Source organism: Eutrigla gurnardus (genome assembly GCF_963514095.1).
Source record: "Eutrigla gurnardus genome assembly, chromosome: 24".
Taxonomy (NCBI): domain Eukaryota; kingdom Metazoa; phylum Chordata; class Actinopteri; order Perciformes; family Triglidae; genus Eutrigla; species Eutrigla gurnardus.
This window is the reverse complement of record NC_139935.1, coordinates 4,759,949-4,781,851: the sequence shown is the minus strand read 5'-3', so window position 1 is coordinate 4,781,851 and position 21,903 is coordinate 4,759,949. Positions and strand designations below refer to the sequence as shown.

The following is a 21,903-nucleotide window of genomic DNA, read 5'->3' as shown; positions in this document are numbered from 1 at the left end:
GAAAAGTAGGATGTTTTTCTGGATATATCAGCCTCCCTCTACTTTACAGAAGTGCAATAATTAATTAAGGGAAGTCTTTTAAGCTTTGGAGATTATATCGCATTATCTCACTCATAGTATCGTATTCAGTCAAAATGAATTTCTAAATTTGACCCTGAATTTATCAAACGTTGTCTGTGATGTGTCGCCTGTAGGTGGCGCTAAGTTCAAGCAAATTTCCCAGAGACGGAAGCTGCATCACGGTGGTAAGAAACGCACATGAATGAAAAAAACACATTTTATTAAAGAAGAAGTGGGATGTTTGTTTCCCTATATTCTATACATTATGTGCTATACAATGTAGGAGACGGACAGTGCAGGAGTGCTGACCCAGGTTCAGTTTGGTGCTTCTCTTCACTCTAATTATTATTATTATTGTTGTTATTATTATAATAGATATACCAAAATAGAGTCTGGTGGATGCTTATGAGCCAATCTGACTCCAGGGCTGGGTTTTAAGTTGCATGTATAGCATTTGAATCTATAACACTACATAAAGCAATGCGTCTGTTGATTTCAGTTATTGCTTTTAGAAACGCGTCCCTCCCTGACCCGGGATCAGAACTCCTACGAGGCAAGACCGATGCTCACGGCTATTCATATGGAAACGATTGTGTAGCTCGATGATGACTTGACTTTTCAATCCCAGCAAACATTTCAGCCTTTTTAAAGAAAAGAGAAAAAAAAAAGCATTCAACTGAGAACTACCAGCAAATAGTGATGAATAGTGAAGCGTTCTGGGGAAGCTGATCAACAGCAACGGTGCCACTCAACAATTCATAGAGCAAACCTCACATTTTAACACTGCCAACGACACTTGTTCCAGGAAAAATAAACTGCCCATGTTATAACTATTAAACTCTTTCATTTAGAAATATTTACATATTTTAAAGAAAGGCGAACATCTATAGTTCCTACTGTTTAAGTGGTGAGAGGAGTGAGGTCGTTGTGGTTGTTGTGAGGATTGTTTTCTTGGACGTGAGCCGTCTCTCATACAGACATAAAAGTGAACTAAGCAGGGAAACCGCACTGAAATACAATCCAGCCTCTTAATAACATTCACAGTCGAGATGTTTCCACTGCCTCACCTATGTGACGGCTGACAGTCGCACATCTATTCAACGTCAGATATTAATGTGAACAATCGCGACAACAAAGAGGCCTTTTGTCTGTATGAGGTCCGGTGTGGATTGTGATTGTGATCGGACAGCTGACCTGAAGGAGAACTAGGGTTCGACTGATATAACGCCGCACCACAAATATTCAATATGCCGTTTGTTTCCACCTTGATGAGGAACAAAATCTCCAGCAGAAACTCTAAAAATGCTCAAATTGATTTTCATCGTTTTAATAACTGCTACGAATACAAAATTGACACATATCTGTTGAACCCTAGTGAGGAAATGCAACGCCATGTGTGAAGATGCATATTATATACATTTTTGCATGAACTCTATGTACATACATCATGTGTAGGACTAGATTTGGCAACCGAGCTGAGAAGAACGCGCGTCTCCTCTCGTTAATAAGGCATGCCATGTACGGTGGCCGTGTGACTCGGGGAGCTCGGTCCGACAGCGGCTTCCATTCGCCTCCTCGCTCTCCCCACGTTGACCTCCCCCTTTGCTGAATTTTGAGCAGTCAGTTTGCGTTGTGTACTCTGCGTGTCGAGACAAGCTCCCAAAGTTTAATTCCTTTGCGATCCCACGCGGCCGACTCCACTGGAGCCGTCTGCTGTGATGTCATCACTTGGCGACCGCCGCCGCTGCTGCTGCGCTGGATCGCTCCTCCAAGGCATGACATCATCTCGACATGAAGCGCTTTAAGTCTGCTGGCCGTCCCCTCCGCCTCTGTGATGTCACAACTGCCCACTGTGATGTCATATCCCAATGCTCCGATGACTCAAAGCCTCGCTCGCTGATGTCATCGTCGCCGAGTCAGATGTTTGACGGTCGTCGCCCCCGGCTGGCACCAAGGGAGGCTCGCAGCCTCGGCTCTCTGGCCCTGAGGATTCATTGAAATGATTATTTTAAGCACATGAAGAGGTCACGTCTCCCTAATGTCTAATCTTATATAGAAACAGCTGAGGAAGTTTGTTTCAGCCGCTTTGCTTCCCCCGAGTGGTGAAAGACAAACCTGTAGTGCTCATTGAAGTCCAGCCTGAAGCTGAGGAAACGCAGACTCTCATCCGTACTGGTCATCAGCAACACCAGGAACTGCTGGACGATGCTCTGGAGGCAGGAGAGGCAGGCGTGGAGGGAGGGAGAAGAGACGTGAGAAGGAGAAACAGCATTTAAGGATGCGCCAAATGCAATGATTGGGGGGTCGGACCGGTACCTGATAGAAGTGGGTGAGGATGCGGAGCTGGGAGCGCATCTTTGGTATGGTTTCCTGGAACTCCTGAATCCTCTTCTTCTCCTCGGCTTCCTGTTCGGCCGTCACTGCCCACTGACCCTGAATCAGCAGACGGGATAGTATCACCTGTTTAAATACTATCATGTCCCCATCACCCGGCTCTTTGCTCTGTGTTTAGTGCATCTGTAGCCCTGAAACCTCCTACCTCCTCCGCATTCTGTCGCTTCTTCTCCTCAAACTGCAGCCGGAGGGCGAGCTCCTCCAGGGCTGAGCGGTAGAGGGAGTCCTGGGCGCTCTGAAACTCGATGATCTGGTCAAAAATGGCCCTCAGCTGGTTCAGAAGAGACTGATAGACGAGACAGAGTTCAAGGAAATGCGTGGGGAGGCAAATAATAACAATGTGTGTGTGTGTGTGTTACCCTGCTGTTGTTGTCGAGCAGGCATCTTGAGATGACGCTGTCTATGAAGATGTCGTGGGCGGCGATGATGTGGTCGAGGTCCTGAGCCTGCTGCACTCTGTTCCACAGCTCGTCCCAGGAGCACTCCAGCACCTGTATGGAAACGGTATTACCCTTTTATTAAAAATCAGATATGACGGTGGCGCCTCCCCGTCCTCAGTCAATACGGTTCTTAGAATTTGTGTAATTATTTTTGTTTGACGTCTGAGCAGAGGACTCTTTGCTGCCATTGCACTGCTGTAAAACTACTAAAAATAAGCATCAGTCTGCCTTGAAGACCGGAAAATCATTTTTACTGGTTTGGATTTGAACCAGCAGTTGAGTTAACCAACTTCCACTTGACTGTTAAATCAGTCATGCAGCGTTGCATAAAGCACACGCGGTGGATCGCCTCCTGCTGTAATTACTACTTTTCACTGATTGTTTTTTGTTTACAGCCTTTCGATCGTAACGCCGCTGCTAATGGTCTGACCTCGAAGGTGATGTAGTACTGCATCTGGTGGATGAAGTGGACCATCTCGGAGGCCAGGATGTGACACTGATGCAGCACGCCGGACAACTCTGGAGGGTAAAAAGCACAACGATATACAAGTCTGTCCTTTAAAAAGAAATATAAAAATACTGCAGGTTACAAACTTCCTCTCTCTCTCTCTCTGTGTGTGTGTGTGTGTGTGTGTGTGTGTGTACCAGGCATGGTCTTGAGCAGCTTGGCGTTACACATCTGTCCCTTCCAGATGTCAGTCAGCGTGTACTCCATCCTCTTGGCCCTCCACAGGAAATTGAACACACGCAGGTAGTGTCCCATACACTCTCTTGTAAACACCTGACAACACGCACAGACATACATATTTATATATAAATACAGTAGCAGTAGTAGCAATGCGTGGACTCTACGCTGTGAACTGTATGCGTGATACCGTTGCTATGGGTCCGTCGACGTGGTAGTCCAGACTGAAAACATCCCAGCCTGTATCACCAGGAGACACCTGGTGGAAACAAAGGACAGATGTCAAAAGATACACACACACACACACAGAGACACACACAAACACACACACACATTACCTCTAGCAGGCGTACATCCAGCCTCTTGAGGATCTCTGCATTGTCATACTGGGCGTTTGTGGCTCTAACTGCCGTCTCCAAGATGCCAGTCAGGTTGTGTTGGTACAAAGTGGTGGCGGGACGCGCCAACTCCGGTCTGGGACAAAAACAATTCCATAAGACGAATACTTGGACTTACAAAGTAGCAGATAACGATACAAATTCAAAGTGTGTTGCTAACTTGAGCAGGTCCATGAGGTGTCTGATGAAGTCTCCCTGGCCCAGCAGCAGGTATCTCCTCATGGCCTGCAGGTGCTCCAGCAGCAGGTAGTTGCGGTTGAGGACGTCCAGCAGGTATTTGCTGGTGTCAAAATAGGCGGCGTCGATCTTCTCCTGGAACGCCCCCTCCAGGTCCAACAGCAGCTCTGCAGCTACGAGGAGACGGATGAAAAGGGCGTTAAAGTGAGTTAAAACCATAGTTTAGCATGTATTCTAAATCACTTTGGCTTTTTTTTATTTATTTTTCATTACAGGAAATAATAATAATTTGTGATGCAGAGATGTGTTTTCTGTTTGAAGGTCAAGGTCAAGTTTGCAGCTATCCAACCAGGCCGCTGCTGCTGGACGGACAGGAGAGCGTGATGCGATGTCCTTCAGCGGACGCAGTAAAATCTACAGGTCAGACTGGTCAGATGAAGTCCGACAGACCGAATCAATAGGATAATGGCTAAGTGTGCCTCCTTCCTCTTCCTCGTCAGAAGGAGGGGAGGACGAGGCCCGTGAGCGGTAAGAGCATCGATCACTGCCTGTCCACTAGCCTCCGTCAATACGGCAACGTCGATGGAGGGACCAAACAAGAGGCGGCTTCTTATTGGTCAGTGATGTCATCGAGAAAACAGAACAATAACACCAGAAACCGTTAACTTCTTCTTAATGTTACTTTCAGCTGACAACGTCTCATAACCCTGCCCAGAAACCAAAGCACGCATGCAAACATGGCAGGAAACTGACACTCACCATCTTTGGGCGTGTCTGCAGACTTGGATGCCAGCGTGATTTTGCCCGGCGACGTTCTGTCGTGACAAACCTGATGCAGGAAGTTGATGGATTTACCGATCAGCAGAACCTAAAGGGAGACATCAATGAGTTAATATGACTTAAGGATGTGTGTGTGTGTGTGTGTGTGTGTGTGTGTGTGTGTGTGTGTGTCCACCTTGCGGGCCTGGTCCATGGTGATGAATGTGGGGATCATTGACTTCCTGAGGGAGTACTTGTCGTGCCACAGGCGATCCGTCTTCACGTTGGGATCTGATGCCACAAAGAACTACAAACAAACCAAAAAATATCAATATCATACCTGAATTATTTCAAATAAGACGTAAATTAAAGACCATGTGCTCGGTTGGTAAATTAGATTTTTGATATATTTAACGCCTCATATCTTTCAGGAGAAGAAAATGGTAACCAGCGTAACCCCTCGAGTGCTACAAAGCTCAGGTTAATAACCGTGTTATTGTGAGTAAAATATAATGCGGCTGAGCAACACATCTAAATTGAATTTGTCTCATGGTGCAATTTAAAACAGCTCATATCTACTCCATAATTACAGCCGTTATTTATTATTCAACAGATTATGTGCTGGCGGTCTTTTCCCTTCTGAAAGGTGCAATAACTTTGTCTCTGTTGTCGTTAAACACAGCACTTAAGAGTCCGGTGATGAGTAATTGTTAACGCTGGACACATAAATACGGTGTGTGAGAGAGACAGAAGGAAAAGGGGGGCAGGAGGGAGTGAAGGAGAAACATCCACAGACTCTCCATTACGCTCCTCTCATCAGTCCTCATTGAAGAAGCTGCCCTGCCTCTCCCGTCCTTTTATTCCTCCCTCCTCTTCTCTCTAATGTTCTTTCTCATTGGGGTCAAACGTCAGAGCAGCTGAACGGAACAATGACCAGTAAATTCCTGCTGCTCCTCTCTCGTTAAGTTTCGGACACCCCATTAGGTCTGAAAAAGATCAACAAAGAACGCGCGTACCTCGTGGTAGGTGTCTTCTAGCTCGCCGTCATAGATCCACCTGTACAGGAAGTTGAGGATGGGGTGCGACACCAAGCTGAGGATGTGTTGAACCAGCGCTCTCATCTGTGGGTCTCCCGTTTTCCCGTAAGAATCGACGGCCGAGGCCAGCTCGCCTCCTTTCCGACCTGAAACCGTGCACGAACAAACTGAATGCAACGCACCACAATACTCTAATGCCACCTTAAACATCGTGTTGACCCCACCTCTCTAAAAATCAAATACAGCACACACACACACACCTTGGCAGAAGTCGACAAGGGCGGCCAGCGTTTTGAGTCGGATTTTGGGGTCGTACATCCAGACCAGGAGCCTTCTGAGAGTCAAGCCGCTCTCTGTGCACACGCCCACACCCTGCTCATCCTCCACCTGCAGCTAAAACACACATACACACACAATTATAGCACTTTCACCATCTTTTCATGTGACCTTCTGACAGGCACTGTGGGATCCACGTACCTGGGAGTGGAGGACAGACAGGAGCCGGTAGTACTCCTTCAGCTCCTGGTGGAGCGAGGCACAGAAGCTCTGAGAGGAGAGAGCGAGAGAGGCGTTAGCGGAGGATTGCGTACTCAAAGTGCAGACATGGTGAACGCAGACGCACCTGTCCGACCAGTCCGAAGGCCCGGTCCAGGCTCCTGACGTCGGTGTACTTCCTGACTTTGTTGTGGAGCCAGCCGAGCTCGGCCAGTCTGCTGCTGGTGTCCCTCAGGGACTTGCACAGCACCACCTGGTGAGACGCACCGCACATTACAACACACACATCCATGACGCACTGCATCCTCCGTGTGTAAGTTATACTGATCCCCACATCACCACTCAGCTGCACAATGCAGATTTTGGGTACAGTGAACCTACATTAAAGTTTGACTCTGAATGTTGCAGCACCAGAACGACACCGAGTAGACAGATAACAATGTTGCTACGCTTAAAGCAAGCGTCACCCGTCACTAATTTCATTTTGAAAGCTCATGACAGATTTGACGTAATTTACATAATGTACCTACTAACAGATTTGTTTTTCCGGCTGAGAGAGACTCACATTTAATGATGCATTAAATTTGTATGCGTTTTAACAAAACCTCTTATCCAGAGAGCTTCAGAGAGGAAATTAAGTGGCCATAGAAGAACCTAAACTATATCCATCCTTGACTCATTTATATCTCGTCTCAGTGGCTCCTCTCCGTCAGGACGGTGACAGCAGCAGATTGACCATGAGTCTATATTAAGCGCCACTGAGAGGATATGGGACATGTTACAACGGAGGCCTTCCCATCGATAATACGAGAGAGGAGGATGAAAGGGGAATAAAATAAAAATTGACAGGACGGAGGAAAGAAAAGAGAGGTCGATGTGGCTCAGAGCCAAAGAGCTTCATATTGATCTGTTGAATCTTTCTTTAAAGGGCCAATCAACAACAGAACATATCATATCGTCTGCTCTGCATATACGGTGGTCATTACCTCAACTCTACCTCATCAGAGAAACGGTCAAATCCTCCCTGAAAGGAGAGCGTGAACAGTTTGAATGTGAGAAAACAACCGACCACCATGTGATCTGCACTGTAACAGTCCTGTGAGGTCACATCAGGTAATGTGTGCGACCGGCTGAACCGATTACACCATTAAAAGCTTTACAGGGGGCTGAATGCAGGTTCACACACCTTGCTGTCTATTTTGTAGCAGTTCTCCTGGCCACTCATCTTTATGAACTTGCCATCGATTCCCTGGAAGACGTAGAGAATGTCACGCACCAGCGCCGCCTCGCACACCTCCCCTGCACCGACGGAGGACAGAGAGGTTACCGGCATTCAGGACAAACCGCACATTAATGATGATCTGGTCAGCCTGTAATCCGTCACCGTGTCACTCACCGTCTCGGCGAGGACGGACCGCTCTGGAGGAGGGGACGAGGGGTCCGAGGAGCGGTCGGGTGGCGAGCGGGGCCAGAGCAGAGGATGGGGAGCAGCTCACAGGAAGAGCCCAGGCCAGCCGGGAGCCCAGAGCCTGAGCGCCGCCCGCCGCAGACTGAGGGGGTTGACTGAAACACACACACACGAATGTTGCACGGATCATGTCCTTTAACTCTTTGTACATCCGTCCACCAACTACACAACAGCTTAGCTCACATTTAAATGTCTTCTGTTTGACTCAGAACAGCAAAAAAAAAACCCAACTCTGCATAATTACAATCACAAAAAATAAGCACAGGGACTGTGTGTGACTGTTGCCATGTGAGGATTTGCCCTTTCAGGACTAGAAAGGTGGACAGCCCAATGGTCATTTACAGCTGGAGGTCTCTTGCATCATTAATGAGGATAAATGGAATTAAATGGCCTTCTGATGCCTCATAAAACAGATTTACAAGAGGTTTATTTTCTGGTGCTTATTGATGCTTCGCTGATCTGACACTGAGTGGTTTTACGGGACGAGCGTCGGCTAAATAGCCCTCTTCTCCCCGGAGCAGGTGAATCTGCTTAAACACAGCAGACAAGTGTGACTCAGCTATGAAGATGTAAGTGAGTTCTCTTCTCTATTAATGCGTTAAGTGATTATTTAATAACTACAAAGACTACAGGCCAATTTAGTCATCTGCATAATGCTGGGTTGCGTTCAACAGGTAGATGGAAACACTCACCCAGCCAGCAGCGACTGCGGCGTCGCCGTGGGCCCGTTCAGTGTGTAGACTCCCAGACTGGAGATGCCGCTGGTCCCCACACTTGCTGACAGGCCGGCACCCCTCTCCCCGTAGCCCAGGGCCAGGCTCTGGGGCCGGGTGCAGTAGAACGGGGTGGAGTGGGCATCCCGGGGGAGGGCCTGGGCAAAGAGAGCGCCATAATTTCCAACCTGGGAAGGACGGGGGACACACAGCGCTGATCAGCTGAGCGAATCAAGTCAGTATCAACCACGTTCTTTGTTACGTTTATTATTATCATCAAGTACTTCGTAGAGAAGGAAATGTGTGTCTCACCCTGCTGGAGGGTTTGCGGGGGTCTTCAGAGAGGCTGAGCAGCAAGTAGAGAACAGACCAGCGATGCTTCAGAACACTCTGTCAGACAGGAAACACAACATCCATTCAGCTAAAAACAATCTGCTGCCGATGCTGCAGAGAAAATATCCGAAATTGATGAATAAATTATTTGATAAATACTGCATGTCGGCCATTATGGCCATTAAGCAGTCGTGACAGAAACCCAGATACCCACCTGCGTCTGAAGCTTTCGATGCAGCTCCGAGAACAGAGCAGCGTCGGCTTCTCTCCTCTGCTTCAGCACTGCAACGGCATCAAGAACAAAACAATGAGAGCATCCCACAGACATCCTATACACGACTAACACAAGGCAGGAAATGACTCGCCGAGGAACACATCTGTTAGAAAAGCAGACGAGATGCAGGCTGCACAAAGAAACCCGCCGTGACATCTAATCACTTCCTTAAATGTGCCGATTTTAAGAGCTGGATCCTAATTTTCATGGCATCTCCATCGCCCTAAAATGACTTTAAACTTTGTACTTTTAAAATAAGCCCACCTGCAGACCTGCGATAAATAAACATTCTGCACAGTAAGTGCTGCACTATTTTTGTTTAATCTTCCGTGTTAAAGCTTGGATCGATGTTTGCCCACTAATGGTGCTATCTTGGCTACAATGAACGTCTGCGGGCATTCGCCATTACAGTCCCGTAAAGATTTTTGCCTTTTTTTCCTCCCCCGTGGAACGACAACATAAAAGGCAAAGTGCATGTCGGGAGCTCGTGTAGGAAACCACCTGACAGCAACAGAGGTGGGCAGATTTGGCTGGTGGATTAGGGAGAAAGGGAATAACACACTGCAGGTCAATTATAGAAGTTACAGCATTCCAGTAATCGATCATATAAATGTATGGTCACTGGGGGCCAATATGAGTCCAGGAGGCTCTTACGTTCCTTCTTGATCTTCTCTGACACCAGGAACTCGTCCCGCTCAATAGTGGGGGCGTAGTTACTGCCAATGACTCGCACTGCATACTGGAACTGGTGGGCGACTTCAGCTGGAGGAACAGAAAACAGGTCATCACTAGAGGTCATGGCAAACCAGCAGCAATGTTGCATTAATTGCGAGTCCACAAATTGTAAACGCACAGTAAAACCACACACTGGGACACTGCTGTGAATGGCTTATTGCTTTTGTAAACAGTGGGACTAACCCTTTATGTTAAACATGCAAAGCTAACGTTTCTCTCAACACTTAATGTCTTTATAACTGAAGAAGAACAACGATCTATTGATGTTTCCCCGCTAGCTCCGATGCAACTCTCGAGATGCCTGCGTTCAGCAGAGGCCTGCAGCTAGCAAGGCACTAGTGCGTCCAATAAGCATCCACACAGTTGTGGTCAGTGTGGGAGCTAACTGGTTAGCAAGCTAATAATACAGCTAAAGTGAACAGCTTTAGCAAACCAAAGCAAGCTAGTTGTTTATAGTGACAACTGGGAGTACAGTGGGGCCGATCAGAAGGATGTGCATTATTTAGCCAAGCCCATTGGCTGACAGCTAACGTACGGGGACCTAGCCCCGCTAACGTGCCGTCCACACTGCTGGACTTTACCAAACGTATCTCCACTCGTATTCAGTCTATGATTTAATTACGTGCTTGCTAAATCCGACCACATGCGCTCTTCAATTCGGCATTCGTCCAAAAGAACAAGCAGCTTTAATTTCAGCGAAATTCCAACCGTTTTCTGTAACTCTCCCGTCATAACCGTCATAACAACACAGCACGTCCGGCCAGCGCAGGCAACGTAAAACGTGTAAATTGTTACAAAATCTGAACTGCCTGGCGGGGAATTGATGAGCCGAATGTTCCAGAAGAATATAAAGATTAAGCCGATCACTTCAGATTATTTGTAAAATACGGACGATTACCAATGGGAAGAAAAACGACAGAGTGGCGATATTTTGTATGAGGTTCGCTATGACATTTCCCGGACTAGCGCCGAGCATGCTAGCGCTAATGTTAACCGATGTACCTTCGCTTTTCCCCGTGATTCTGCAGCAGAGGCTCTGGAGGAGAACATTGGGCGATTTTTGATCGAGGGTCGCCATACTGTCTTGGCCTATGTTGCCTCCTAACTGAATAAATGGCAGTGAATAATACGAACTAACTCAAGCCTCCTACTACGAATAACGCCATTTTGACAAGTGCAGTCAAGTCGGCACGACGCAGGAAGAATATGACCGCAACGAGCACCATGTTCCCTTCAAAGTAAGAGCATAGAATTGTTATGTGGGTTAAATATCACAGCTAAATAAAACACAGTGTATCATATACATCTAAATTAAGAGCGATTTAATAGCGATTGCATCTTAATCTATATTCTGGCCGTGGCTATTTCCTCTTTTTTAAATTACTATATACTGCATGTGGCAAACGGTTTAGAGGGATTTTATTTCGAAGGGCAGCAGCGGATATGGTGGTGGTTGTTGTGGTAACCTTGGCGTTGGCGTTTCAACAGAACCCGCCGAAAAGCGTCTCCAGGAAACAGCAGATGGACAAATGAATGAAAACATTCCCCTCCGGAAACAAAGTACCGTGCTGTTGTAGTTCTGACCCTCCTGACCCCCCAGAAACTTTCAAAACACTTGATTTATGACAATAATTTATGAAACATCTCAGGACTCAAGAAAATTATTTTAACCGTGCTGATTTTACAGCAGTTTGCCGAAAAATTTGTCTAATTTCATATCTTTTTATTCTAAAAACACAAAAAGGTAGTTAAAAATGTTTGTATAGGAACATTGTGGGCAAAAAAAATATATATTTTAGTTGTATTTATTTATTTTGTATTATTTAAGCACTGGACAGCATTCCAAGCAAACAAATCAATACCCTGATTAACTGAAACGTCCAGTCAATTACACGCCGCAAAAACGCCAGAGTGCGCATGCGCTCACCTCCAGCACCTGGCTCCCCGTGACGTAGATGAGAGAAAAGCTCCTTTGGCCGCCGCGCGAGAGATTATCAGTACACGCGCGCAGAGAGGGCGAGAGGAAGAGACGACGCTCGGCTCCTGTCTCATAGGAGGAGCCCTCCTCCTGTTACTCCTCCTGTTACTCCTCCTGCTACTCCTCCTGCTCCGACTAAAGCCTATTACAGCCCCCCAGTAGGTGAGTCCAGGCTCTCAGTAAGGAGTCCGACCGAGTCTTCCTTTTTGTTGTTGTTTTTATTCAGGAAGAAGAGCAAGGAGTACAAGTCATGGACAAAGGAGGAGACCTAACAAGAAGTTAGCACCTACTAACACTAAAGTCACTTTTGGAGAAAGAAAGAAAAGAAGAAGGAGAAGGAGAAGAGTCCGGGGAGGAAAGAGGAACAGGATGGGGATGGATTTCAGCACTCTTCGGACCCTCATCAGCAGATATGTAAGTTTCTTACAACCCTTACATCCGTGTGTACTCATTTCCCCCTTTTCCTGCGGAACAAAACTCTTTACAGTAACTGTTAACGTGTTTTTTAGTTGTATTTTTTTTTTTATCACTGTTGGTTTCAAATTCCTCCGAAGCAGCTACTCATCCGGATTAAGTTTCACTCGCGAAAGGGAGCGGAAAAGAAGCTCCCTGGGAAATTAATGGGAAACTAAAACTACTCGGACTGACAGCTTTGTATTTTAATGTGTTTGTTTCCACGTTTAAAGACGGTTTCAAGTCAGCAAAAAAGGCTGCGGTGCTAAGCCCTCAAATGACACAAAACCCCGTCTAAATATCATTTATTAAGTTTGTTTGTGTTTTGCAGTCTTCAGTCTTAAATCGGCTGCAAACCTACATATCATTTTATCAATACAAGTGATATTGTCTGTTTTTTTTGCACGATATTTAAGTATTGTTGCACATCACGGTGAACCACACCTTCAGTCAAATAGCTGAATAGTTATCACTAATTGTACCGCAGGGTTCTGCATGTCAGAACATGCAGAGGGTTGCAGGTAGGCAGCAATTATAATTCATTTAAACATATTAACCAGCCATAGATAAATACTTAAAAAAAAAAAAGGTTTGTTTCAATTATATTTAAACAGATCTGCAACATTTTACAAATAAAAAAATATATATCTGAAGGCATTAAAATTGATTCACATGCATTTTATTAATATATTCTTAGGATTAACCGTTATTACAACCTTTTTATATTTGTTACACATCTGTTCACAGAAATAACATAAAATTGATGCTCTTTTTGTAGCTTTTATCTTGTTTTGCGTGAGATAAAACTGACTTTTATGTGGAGTCTGCTCTGAGTTATTGTGCTCAGTCACATGAATTATGTAATCCGGTTGTTGTCTCCCTGCCGGTCAAATCGATGGGCAGCAGTGGAGCAGCAGGCAAGCTGCGTTGGCGGAGAGTCTCCACAGTGATGTTTCAGGGAGGTTTAAACCACGGCTCCAGGCTTAGACACTGAGTCTCCCAACTGTTGCGAATGGCTGCTCAGATGAACTCCCTGCTGTGTGGAGGAACATGCCAGAGAGGACGGGGGGATGTGGGATGCTGATGAGGTCTGCTGATGTAATTGATCTGGATAACTGCTTTAGACAAATGGGTTAAATTGATTGTAAAAAAAAAAACGCCGGATGCAACCAAGGCTGCCGAATGCTTGAGATGAGGGTTAGGGAGCATTTATCAGTACTGTATGAACTATCTGTCACACTTTAGCTCATGTGATTTTGAATTCTTTTTAAAAAAGAGGGGGAAAAAAGGACATGTGAGTTTGTGTCACAAGACCGATTAATACGGCATCACTTTGTCGCTGAGCGGGCCATTCGTGCTCCGGGGGTCATGTTGAGATGTCTTTTCATCAGGCGGACATTTAAAGGCACATTAACATTCCATGCAGCTGTTAATACAAGGTGATTACACTGCAACGAAGCAATTAACAGAACACAATCAGGACAGAATCTCCAGAAACCCTTTCAGATCCCATCCCCCGGTCATACCTGTTTTACAATATATGCAGAAAAAAATTACAACATTTAGTTTTAGTTTTATATCAAAATCCAGCACCTTTTTTTCTTCCTGGAAAACCAATCTATCTGCAACTTCGGCTCTGCACACATATGGAAGATTGATACTCTAATCAGAATGAATGGTGTGCTACTTTTTTTAGATGTAAATCTAACGTGAATTTAACAGAAATCATCTACTCTCCAACATCCTGAAAACACTTGTGTATATCTACAGGGTCGCCCATAAAGACTTTTACCTTTTTAATATTTAATATTTGAAGCCGAGGTCCACGTTGTCCCACTTGGGGTCGTCCTGTTCCTCCGGCGTGTCTCCGGTCGCTGTGAGAAGACGGAGGACGTTATGTAAGCCTACAGATATCTGTTAAAGTGTAAAGGACTGTAATGGTCGTGGCTGTCGCTGCTGCTGTCCAGGCTGAATGAGAACAAACCGTAATCACAGTGACGAGTAGAAACGCTGTAGACCTCGCCTCACTGAGACTCTCCTTCTCCTCTCGGGGGCATTTAAGCTTTGGAAAGTTTTATATATTGTAGACTCCCTGCAGGCCTCCATGCAAACTAGAGATATGATGTCATGAGGTAAAAGTAAGCAGGCAGGATTCCTCTGCTGCTGACGAATCTGGATTCCTGGACAGGAAGTGCCTTCCCCCTCTCTGTCTCTCTCCCTCTGTCTGGCTTCCTGCCTTCACATAGTGGATTAAAGGGTTACTGGTGTTCACTATACCCTCACACTTAATCCATTTTGCAGCTATACTTTCAAATCTTAAGCCAATCACTTATCTCCCACTGCTGATAACCCACCTGCTGCATTTTCTAAACAGCACATTAGGGGTTTTCTCTTCAGCTGCAGCACCGTAAACTGATCTGTGCATACGAGGCAAGCGCCAGCGTTTAGAGTAAGCGGCCGGCGATCGCGTCGTTGTCTCATGTCGTGTTCCTGCGGAGCAGCCAGGTGACGCAGGGGACAGCAGATCACATGAACTACGGTTGTCAATAATTCATGAGCAGACAGGCTGACAACGGGGGCCGTCGTCTGTGCAGCTTCTTACGGCTGGTCGAGGGGGAAGCCGTGGGGGGTCACAGGATTAATTACCTGTCAAATACAGTGTGGACTAAGATTACAAACGTGAAGGATCTTTCACGGGTCCCCCAGAATGTCAATGAGACTCCAGATTTACAGCTTTCAGTCAGTAAATTAGGTCAAAAATGGATTTCCTGAGCCAAAAGTTAACTGTTTTCATATAGTTAGAACAACATTAGTTATGACATTAAAGGCAAATGCTGATAAATACAAAAGCATGGCTTGTATGAAGTGATAATGGCTTTTGAATCGTGTTCGTGTGTGTGTTTCCTCTCAGCCTGGCGATAATCATTTAACACCCGGCCGTCCACGCTGTCCACGGCCCACAAAGCAGCGGGGTTAACCTCTTTACCTGGAGGACTTACTGGCTCTCGCTAAGCCAGCCGGGTCCTGGGATTGTTTCACTGCTTCGACTTGAGAAGCAGTAATATTTTTTGAAATGTTCCTATCTGCTGATACATAAAAGATTCCCGCGTCATTGCTTTTTAAAAAACGGTTATCCACTTCAAACGGCGGCCGAACAGTAGCCGCCCCATTAAGGGGCTGCATGGGTGTCATTGCAGCAACATTAACGGTGTATTACAGCCCATTGAACAGGCAGACAGATGACGGATAGCCCCGGGTTAATGGAGCACGGAGGCCTCTATCCAAACAGAGAGAGACAGTTGTTTGAGCTTGGGTCATCATCGTAACATTTCCCCGGGTTTGTGGTGAAAGTGCTGAGAGGGGCAGGTACACCTTAATGTTCTCCCCATCGGAGGCAGTGATAGCTGGTCGACTCGCTGCTGCAGCGTTCCCCACGGTGCTCGTGTCGGGAGGGAGGGAGAAGGAAGAAAAGTGCTTAGTGCTGACTGTGCACTCTGCAGACATCAATCCCCCCCTCCTCTTCCTTCCAGGCCAACCCCCTCCTTTCCCCTCCTTTGCTTTTGTTTGCTTGAGACGCTCATGATAGAAGATCATTTGGATTATTGTTTTTGTGCAAGAAATCAGTCACTTTAGTTTGAAGCAATGTCAGTAAAAGCAGTTATTGTTACTGCCGATTGGGGCAATGCATGATGGGTCCTGAATCCAGGGAAGTGATGAGACCGTATACAGGACTTCAGATCAACCACTTCTGTTGGTTTGACTTGATTTCAATTGTCTTGCAACAGTGAATATTTCAAACTCCCTGACCTTTGTGTTGACCTTTCCACCCAACATTGTTTACATCTTTTCTTAAAAAGCTGATTTATCACAGAACGCGGAGCTCCGGAGGCGAAGTTAAAAGCTTTTCCTTGGTATCCGAAGGGAGCACTCGTGAAGCCACTTTTGCAGCAGCTTATAAAAGATCCTCTTCCTGGAGGTGCATTTGTTGCCAGGGCGACAAAATGCAAACCGCCGTTATTGTTGCCTGGAAGTGCCGAGGGTGGATTGCATGTGAACGTTGGGAAGTGTTGAGTCGAAAAAATGCTGAACACTCAAGCGATTTCCATGGCCGAGCAACTTGTGCGCTTGAAGCAACATTGATTATTCCGTAAGATTATCAGCGCAGTTTTGGCAGCCGCCGCGACGCGGGCGACGGTGATCCTCCGTAACGCGCTGTCAGAGCAGCGCAGCGCCGAGTGATATAATACTGAGATTACACACCACCGCACTCGGAAATGTCTCTGATAGAATTGAGATGGCGTGTTGTCACATTAGAGCCCAAATGGGCTTTTATAGATGGCTTCATTTTCTGGTTTCCACACGACTAGATGACGACAAGACTACATTTATTCAATCTGGAAGTCTGAGAAATACACGGACTGGAAAGACAAAGCATATAAATAACAGAGAAATATATTCATGTGACTTCAGTTCTAAGTGCAGCCAGCTTCACACAAAGGGAGCCCAAAACTCTAAATCCTTTTCGAACGCGCTTTCTGGAGCATTTTAACATTAATAAATAAACACCCTATTAATATTTGAGTGCAGTTGCCACAAACAAAATAATTTGCATCACTTTTTACGCTGCGCGTCGCCAGGTTGGATTGATTTACATCACAACTCACAGGAGGGAGTGCTGTTCTTCCATTAAAAGCAAGCTTTTCAAAGTTTTGGCAATAAACACGCATGCACATTAGTGTTGAATTATTATCACAATTAGCACGGCGGTGTAAATATACTGTCACATTTAACTCTTGGGAACGTCTGTCGCTGGAAAGTGGAGTTTCAAGTGGTTTCAAAGAGTCACGTCCGATAAATACAAGAACACCTTATAAACAGCTGAGGTGAGCATCGGTGGAGCGGAGTGGATGCAGGCCTCACTGGCCCTCCTCCAGGATTTGTGCATCCCAAAGTGCACTTGTGTATATTTAAACTGCATTCTGTCTCGTGATCAATTATTTTGTCCTGCAGCTGCAGCCGTACGACACACTGAGTGCATTTAATAGCAGCGTAAATAAAACCCTTCGGTCGCGGCCGATAAAAAGAGGTGTGGTCGAAGCACTTCTTTTAACTTTGACGCCTGGGAAGTGCAAGGATCTTAACTCTCTGTCCTTCTACTGGGCCCCGAGTCAGGTGACTGGTCTCATGAGGGCCACATGATGCCATTTGGTTCCCCTTCATCCGTCTGATTCTCCCTCCCACCGAGACGTGATATTCACGGAATGGAAGATGAAGTCTGTGTGTCTTCTTCCTCTCAGACTTAAAGAGTCAGCGCTCGGCGGGTGAGAGATGAAAACGTAAAGAAAGGAAGGACGATTCAGACGGCGAGATAATGGTCTACCGCCGACAGGGAGGGAGATTGTTAATCTTACGGTTGTCAAGGAGATAATGAAGAACAAACTGACCATATAGTAATTTTCTCCTCCCCTGCACCCTCCCGCCCATTGAGCGTGCTCCGGGGTGACATGGAAGGGCAGCGGGATTCATGGGGACGTGTGACAATGAAACACCATAAACAGAACAGGGGGAGCGGCGGAGCTCCGCTGAACAGAGACAATTAAACTCAACCGATGGGAGATAAACTAAAAGAAGCAGAGAATGACGTGGCAAAAGAACAGAACGTGGAGACGTTCAGCATGACGGACTAGCAGAGTACAGGACGGGGGAAATATAATGCAATAAAATCCTATATCATCCCGAGTAGAAACTGATTTATAAAGTGTGGAAGCTGTTGCACTCTTTATTGACCTTCCTCAACTGTGGCATAGATTCATTTAGAGAGCTAATGGTAACGAATGGTTTTCACCTTTAAGGCATCTCATCGCTCTCACAAAATTATTGGCAGTTTGATGACGAGGATCGTCTGGTATAAACGACTAATCTATGCATTGATTGGAGCAGAACTAGGAATTGTTGGAGCTGCAGTTTTGTGATGAGATGCAGCAGCCGGTTCAGCCCCTTCGTAGACGCTCTGGTGTGAGGAGTAGTGTGGGAATGATTACCGGCAACACAAACAGCGTAATGAGCACCACTAAGCAGAAGCGTCCCCTCAGGACAAACATTAGGGAAGGCTGAGAAGTGCTCCCATCACGGAGGGAGGAGAGAATGAAAAGTTTGGAAATGCACAGATTGGAAGAAAGTATTAGAAGCATTTTTTCACCCCAGTGGGAACGCAGGGTTGTTGCCAACGATGTAAATGCATTACGCCGTCAACCCTGAGTGCTTTGTGTGGGGATGAGTCCGGGGAAAACACGTCTCAAATATGAAGGAAAATCCTTTTTTACTGTACACCTGAGTCAGCACAGGTGAGTTGTTGTTCGAAGATTAAATTAGTGAGCTTTTTGAGCCCTTTGTGCTAAGCTAACTGTCTCCTGGCTGTGTCTCCATATTTAATGGACGGACATCAAACTTTTGAAAACATGTGCATGCACTCGTTTTCAATGAGTACTTTTTTCATCCTCGGCATAACCGGAGAAAAAAAGTAATTATCCAGACAGTATATTTTGCAGTATCTTGCTAAATATTTGACGTCCCTACTTCATTTTATTATTATCGTTTATTAGGTTTGAATTCCCGAGGAGAGAATAGATAAGAGTCTGAGTCAGTCATGTTTTTTTCCCCTGTGACGTTGAGGTGCATCCGTGGCGAGTTTTCTGGATTTTATCCTCCTATTGTGCTGCGTTCAAGTGCAATGGAAAACGATTGTTCAAACTTAAAGTCCACCTCAGCTGTATAAAAGGCCTGGGAGCTTCAGCGCTGAGCGCTTCCACGCTGTTTCATGTGACCTGAATGCAGCATTAGGTCAAGTCACGGGGGATCATGTGACCGTCGGCAGCGCTCCCCTCTCACATGCGGGATACGTAGCTTCAGTGACGCGAGTATGAACAGTGTGTGAGTTTATTCCCCCGTTGACATGTGAAGAATGACCGTGCTTATCCACAGGAAATCCACAACAATGGTCCCCTATCCCCCTCCGAGGAGGAGCCTCTTAGCCCGTCTGCCTCCCGCCTCGCATCCATCCTAAGTCTGCTTCACTGAGTGCACTAACTACTTAAAGGAGCTTACAGCAGGCAATGCCATTAGAGTAGCTTTCAGCGGAGAGGTGTATTAATGCTGCTGCACAGGCTCTCCAACCCCAAGGCAAAAAAAATCTGCGTTGAATATTTGTAATTTGAGGTCATCAGAAGTTCAATCTGGAGCTAGAAGACATGCGTGCCGGGTAAAACTGGCTCATTATTGCAGTCAGAATCGGGCTAATGAAGCTCTCTGCTTTCCCAGGTTGTCAAAGAGGGGAGCAGTGATTCAGCAGGACGGGTTTGTCTAGTGGGAGTGGTGTGTGTTGGTGAGATAAAACCACTTCTGTGGAACAGCGTCGCCCGGGTTTCCACATCTGTAGTAATAGAGAAGTGGGCTGCAGCGTGCTGTGCTTAATGAGTCATATTTATATATTTATATTCTATATAACTGCTGTGCTTTCAATCTTCACACCACAAAACGTAGCAGCGCACACACACGGCTGACCCACATAATAGCACCAGGTGAGTATCTGTGTTGGGTGATCTCCAGAGAGTCCTGCTCTGTGTTTTCCCCCTCAGGCGTTTTTCAAGTCTTCTCAGCGTGAATCCACGTCGATGCAGACTAGATTATAAGATCATTGTCATTACCTCACCGTCTGGGACGCTGAGTGACCTACATGGCCCGATCACTCCGACTCATTTCCCCAAACGAAACCTGCCGCTCCCACATCCTTTTGTCATTTCCCGTGGCTGTGATTCAGGTGTGTTGTTATGTGGTTGGGCGTGTTCGGCATTCCTGCTGCCATGACGGAGCGGAGAGTTGACGGAGGCTCAGTGGGTTCAAACTAGTCGGTGGATCTCCAGCTGGGGACTCATGCAGGCTAAATAAACAATAGTAAAAGGTGGTTGTAGCGTTGTGTTGTCAGTAGTGGTAAAAGGAGGAGGAGTCGTAATTAGATGCATTACTATAATTATAGCTGTGAGCAAGGCGGTCGTAGTAGTATAGCAATTAGTAACAATAACCGCATAGTAACTATAGCATGAATATTAATAAATAAGCTCTATTTAAATCTAACAAACGTCCTGTTTGTGTCTGTACTTTTCCCTCTTTTTGTCAGATATGTGGGCTTGTGAGGACCTGCAGGAGTAGAGTTATATGATAATATCGGCACACAAACACCAGTGCAAATGTGAAGTCAGACCTCGGTTAATACCAGCAGTGTGCTCATGTGATCGGGCAGCAGTGTGTGTGTGTGTGTGTGTGGATGGTCAGGGGTCAGATCACTAAATCCCCCAGAGACACACACACACACACTGGTTTTAACTGATTAGTATTCTGTCCTCTTTCTTTCACACATTTTTTTTAAACGTTGAACACATGGCGACATCACGGCGAAGGGTTGCTTTGAGGTGAGGATCCGTCTCTATCTTATTTGGTCTGGCCTGTTGTCTCGGGCGAGTCTGAGCGACATGGTAACAGATGGGGAGAACAGCTGGTATCTAATCTGTGACTCAGGTAACACACACACACACACACACACACACACACAGACTTATCAGGATGTTTACCTCAATATCACACACAAAGATAACAGTGCAGGCGGGTTGACAGTAATATCTCTCTGCAGTGTGGATGCACACGCTGCAGCAGTTAATCATCTTCTCCCGGGCCTGCCAGCTCACATACAGCGAAAGTTCTCCGTGCATATAAAAACACCAAAGAGGACGCTGCCGGCTGCTATTTCCAACCTGCCCCAGTGGCTTTTTTTTTTTACTTTTTGAGTCCATCGAGAGCAGCCGCGAAGAAAGTGGTGACTTTGGAAAACGCTCCGCTAAAGCAGGATGCTCTTTCTAGCAGGGAGGCTGCTGCAATCTCTGCACCCCTTTATAACCCCTTTATAACCCCTTTATAACCCGGTGTTATCTCCAGTGCAGTGGTCACCACTACATGCCTGTATTTAGCGCCTGATGATTTAGTGAAGGGGACAAGACTTCTCTTATCTCTGCAGCTCAGTGGCAGCAGAGAGAGATAAAAAACACTTGTTCAGCGCGTGTTTGCACGTGCATTTTTCTTATATATGACACAGTGTTTGGATGCTGAAGTGTGAGTGTGTGTGTGTGTGTGTGTGTGTGTGTGTGTGTGTGTGTGTGTGTGTGTCCATCAGCAGTATCGCGGGGAGCAGGTTGTCATCCATGGCTTCTGTGGAGACTTATTTTCGGCGGCGCCTGTTGCAGCGGGAGATAAAACACTTTGGGATTGGTCATCAGTAGAACAACAGCTTTGAAGCTGCAGACAAACGATAGTCGAGTGTGTGTGTGTGTGTGTGTGTGTGTGTGTGTGTGTGTGTGTGTGTCCGTGTGTGTGTGTGTGTGTGTTCCTCTTTCCTGCTTGCAGTTTTCTTTAAATGTTATCTTTACTTTCCAGGCATCATGACTAGAGAGTCACTGC

General features: G+C 46.2%; 2 protein-coding genes across 11 annotated transcripts in view; one reads left to right on the top strand and one right to left on the bottom strand.

Annotated features, from left to right (window-relative positions):
• Positions 1-263: 263 nt before the first annotated feature.
• tubgcp3 (tubulin gamma complex component 3) lies at positions 264-11,131 on the bottom strand. The gene is made up of 23 exons (XM_084004687.1): positions 10,971-11,131; positions 9,888-9,995; positions 9,174-9,241; positions 8,939-9,016; positions 8,606-8,814; positions 7,842-8,008; positions 7,632-7,744; positions 6,573-6,698; positions 6,428-6,496; positions 6,211-6,343; positions 5,930-6,096; positions 5,110-5,220; positions 4,914-5,022; positions 4,138-4,327; positions 3,918-4,053; positions 3,770-3,838; positions 3,540-3,675; positions 3,325-3,413; positions 2,814-2,945; positions 2,600-2,740; positions 2,377-2,493; positions 2,176-2,270; positions 264-2,043 (listed from the first exon to the last, which is right to left on the bottom strand). Exons 1-23 carry the CDS (start codon positions 11,044-11,046, stop codon positions 1,977-1,979), a joined length of 2,706 nt encoding a protein of 901 aa, XP_083860813.1. The 5' UTR covers positions 11,047-11,131; the 3' UTR covers positions 264-1,976.
• Positions 11,132-11,985: 854 nt separating this feature from the next.
• The window catches only part of atp11a (ATPase phospholipid transporting 11A), a 28,135-nt gene continuing 18,217 nt past the window's right edge, over positions 11,986-21,903 (top strand). For all 10 annotated transcript variants that reach the window (XM_084004595.1, XM_084004593.1, XM_084004594.1 and 7 more), the window contains exon 1: positions 11,986-12,360. In XM_084004595.1, the coding sequence (XP_083860721.1) occupies positions 12,316-12,360 (45 nt within the window). In that variant the 5' untranslated portion in view covers positions 11,986-12,315. The remainder of the gene's footprint in view (positions 12,361-21,903) is intronic.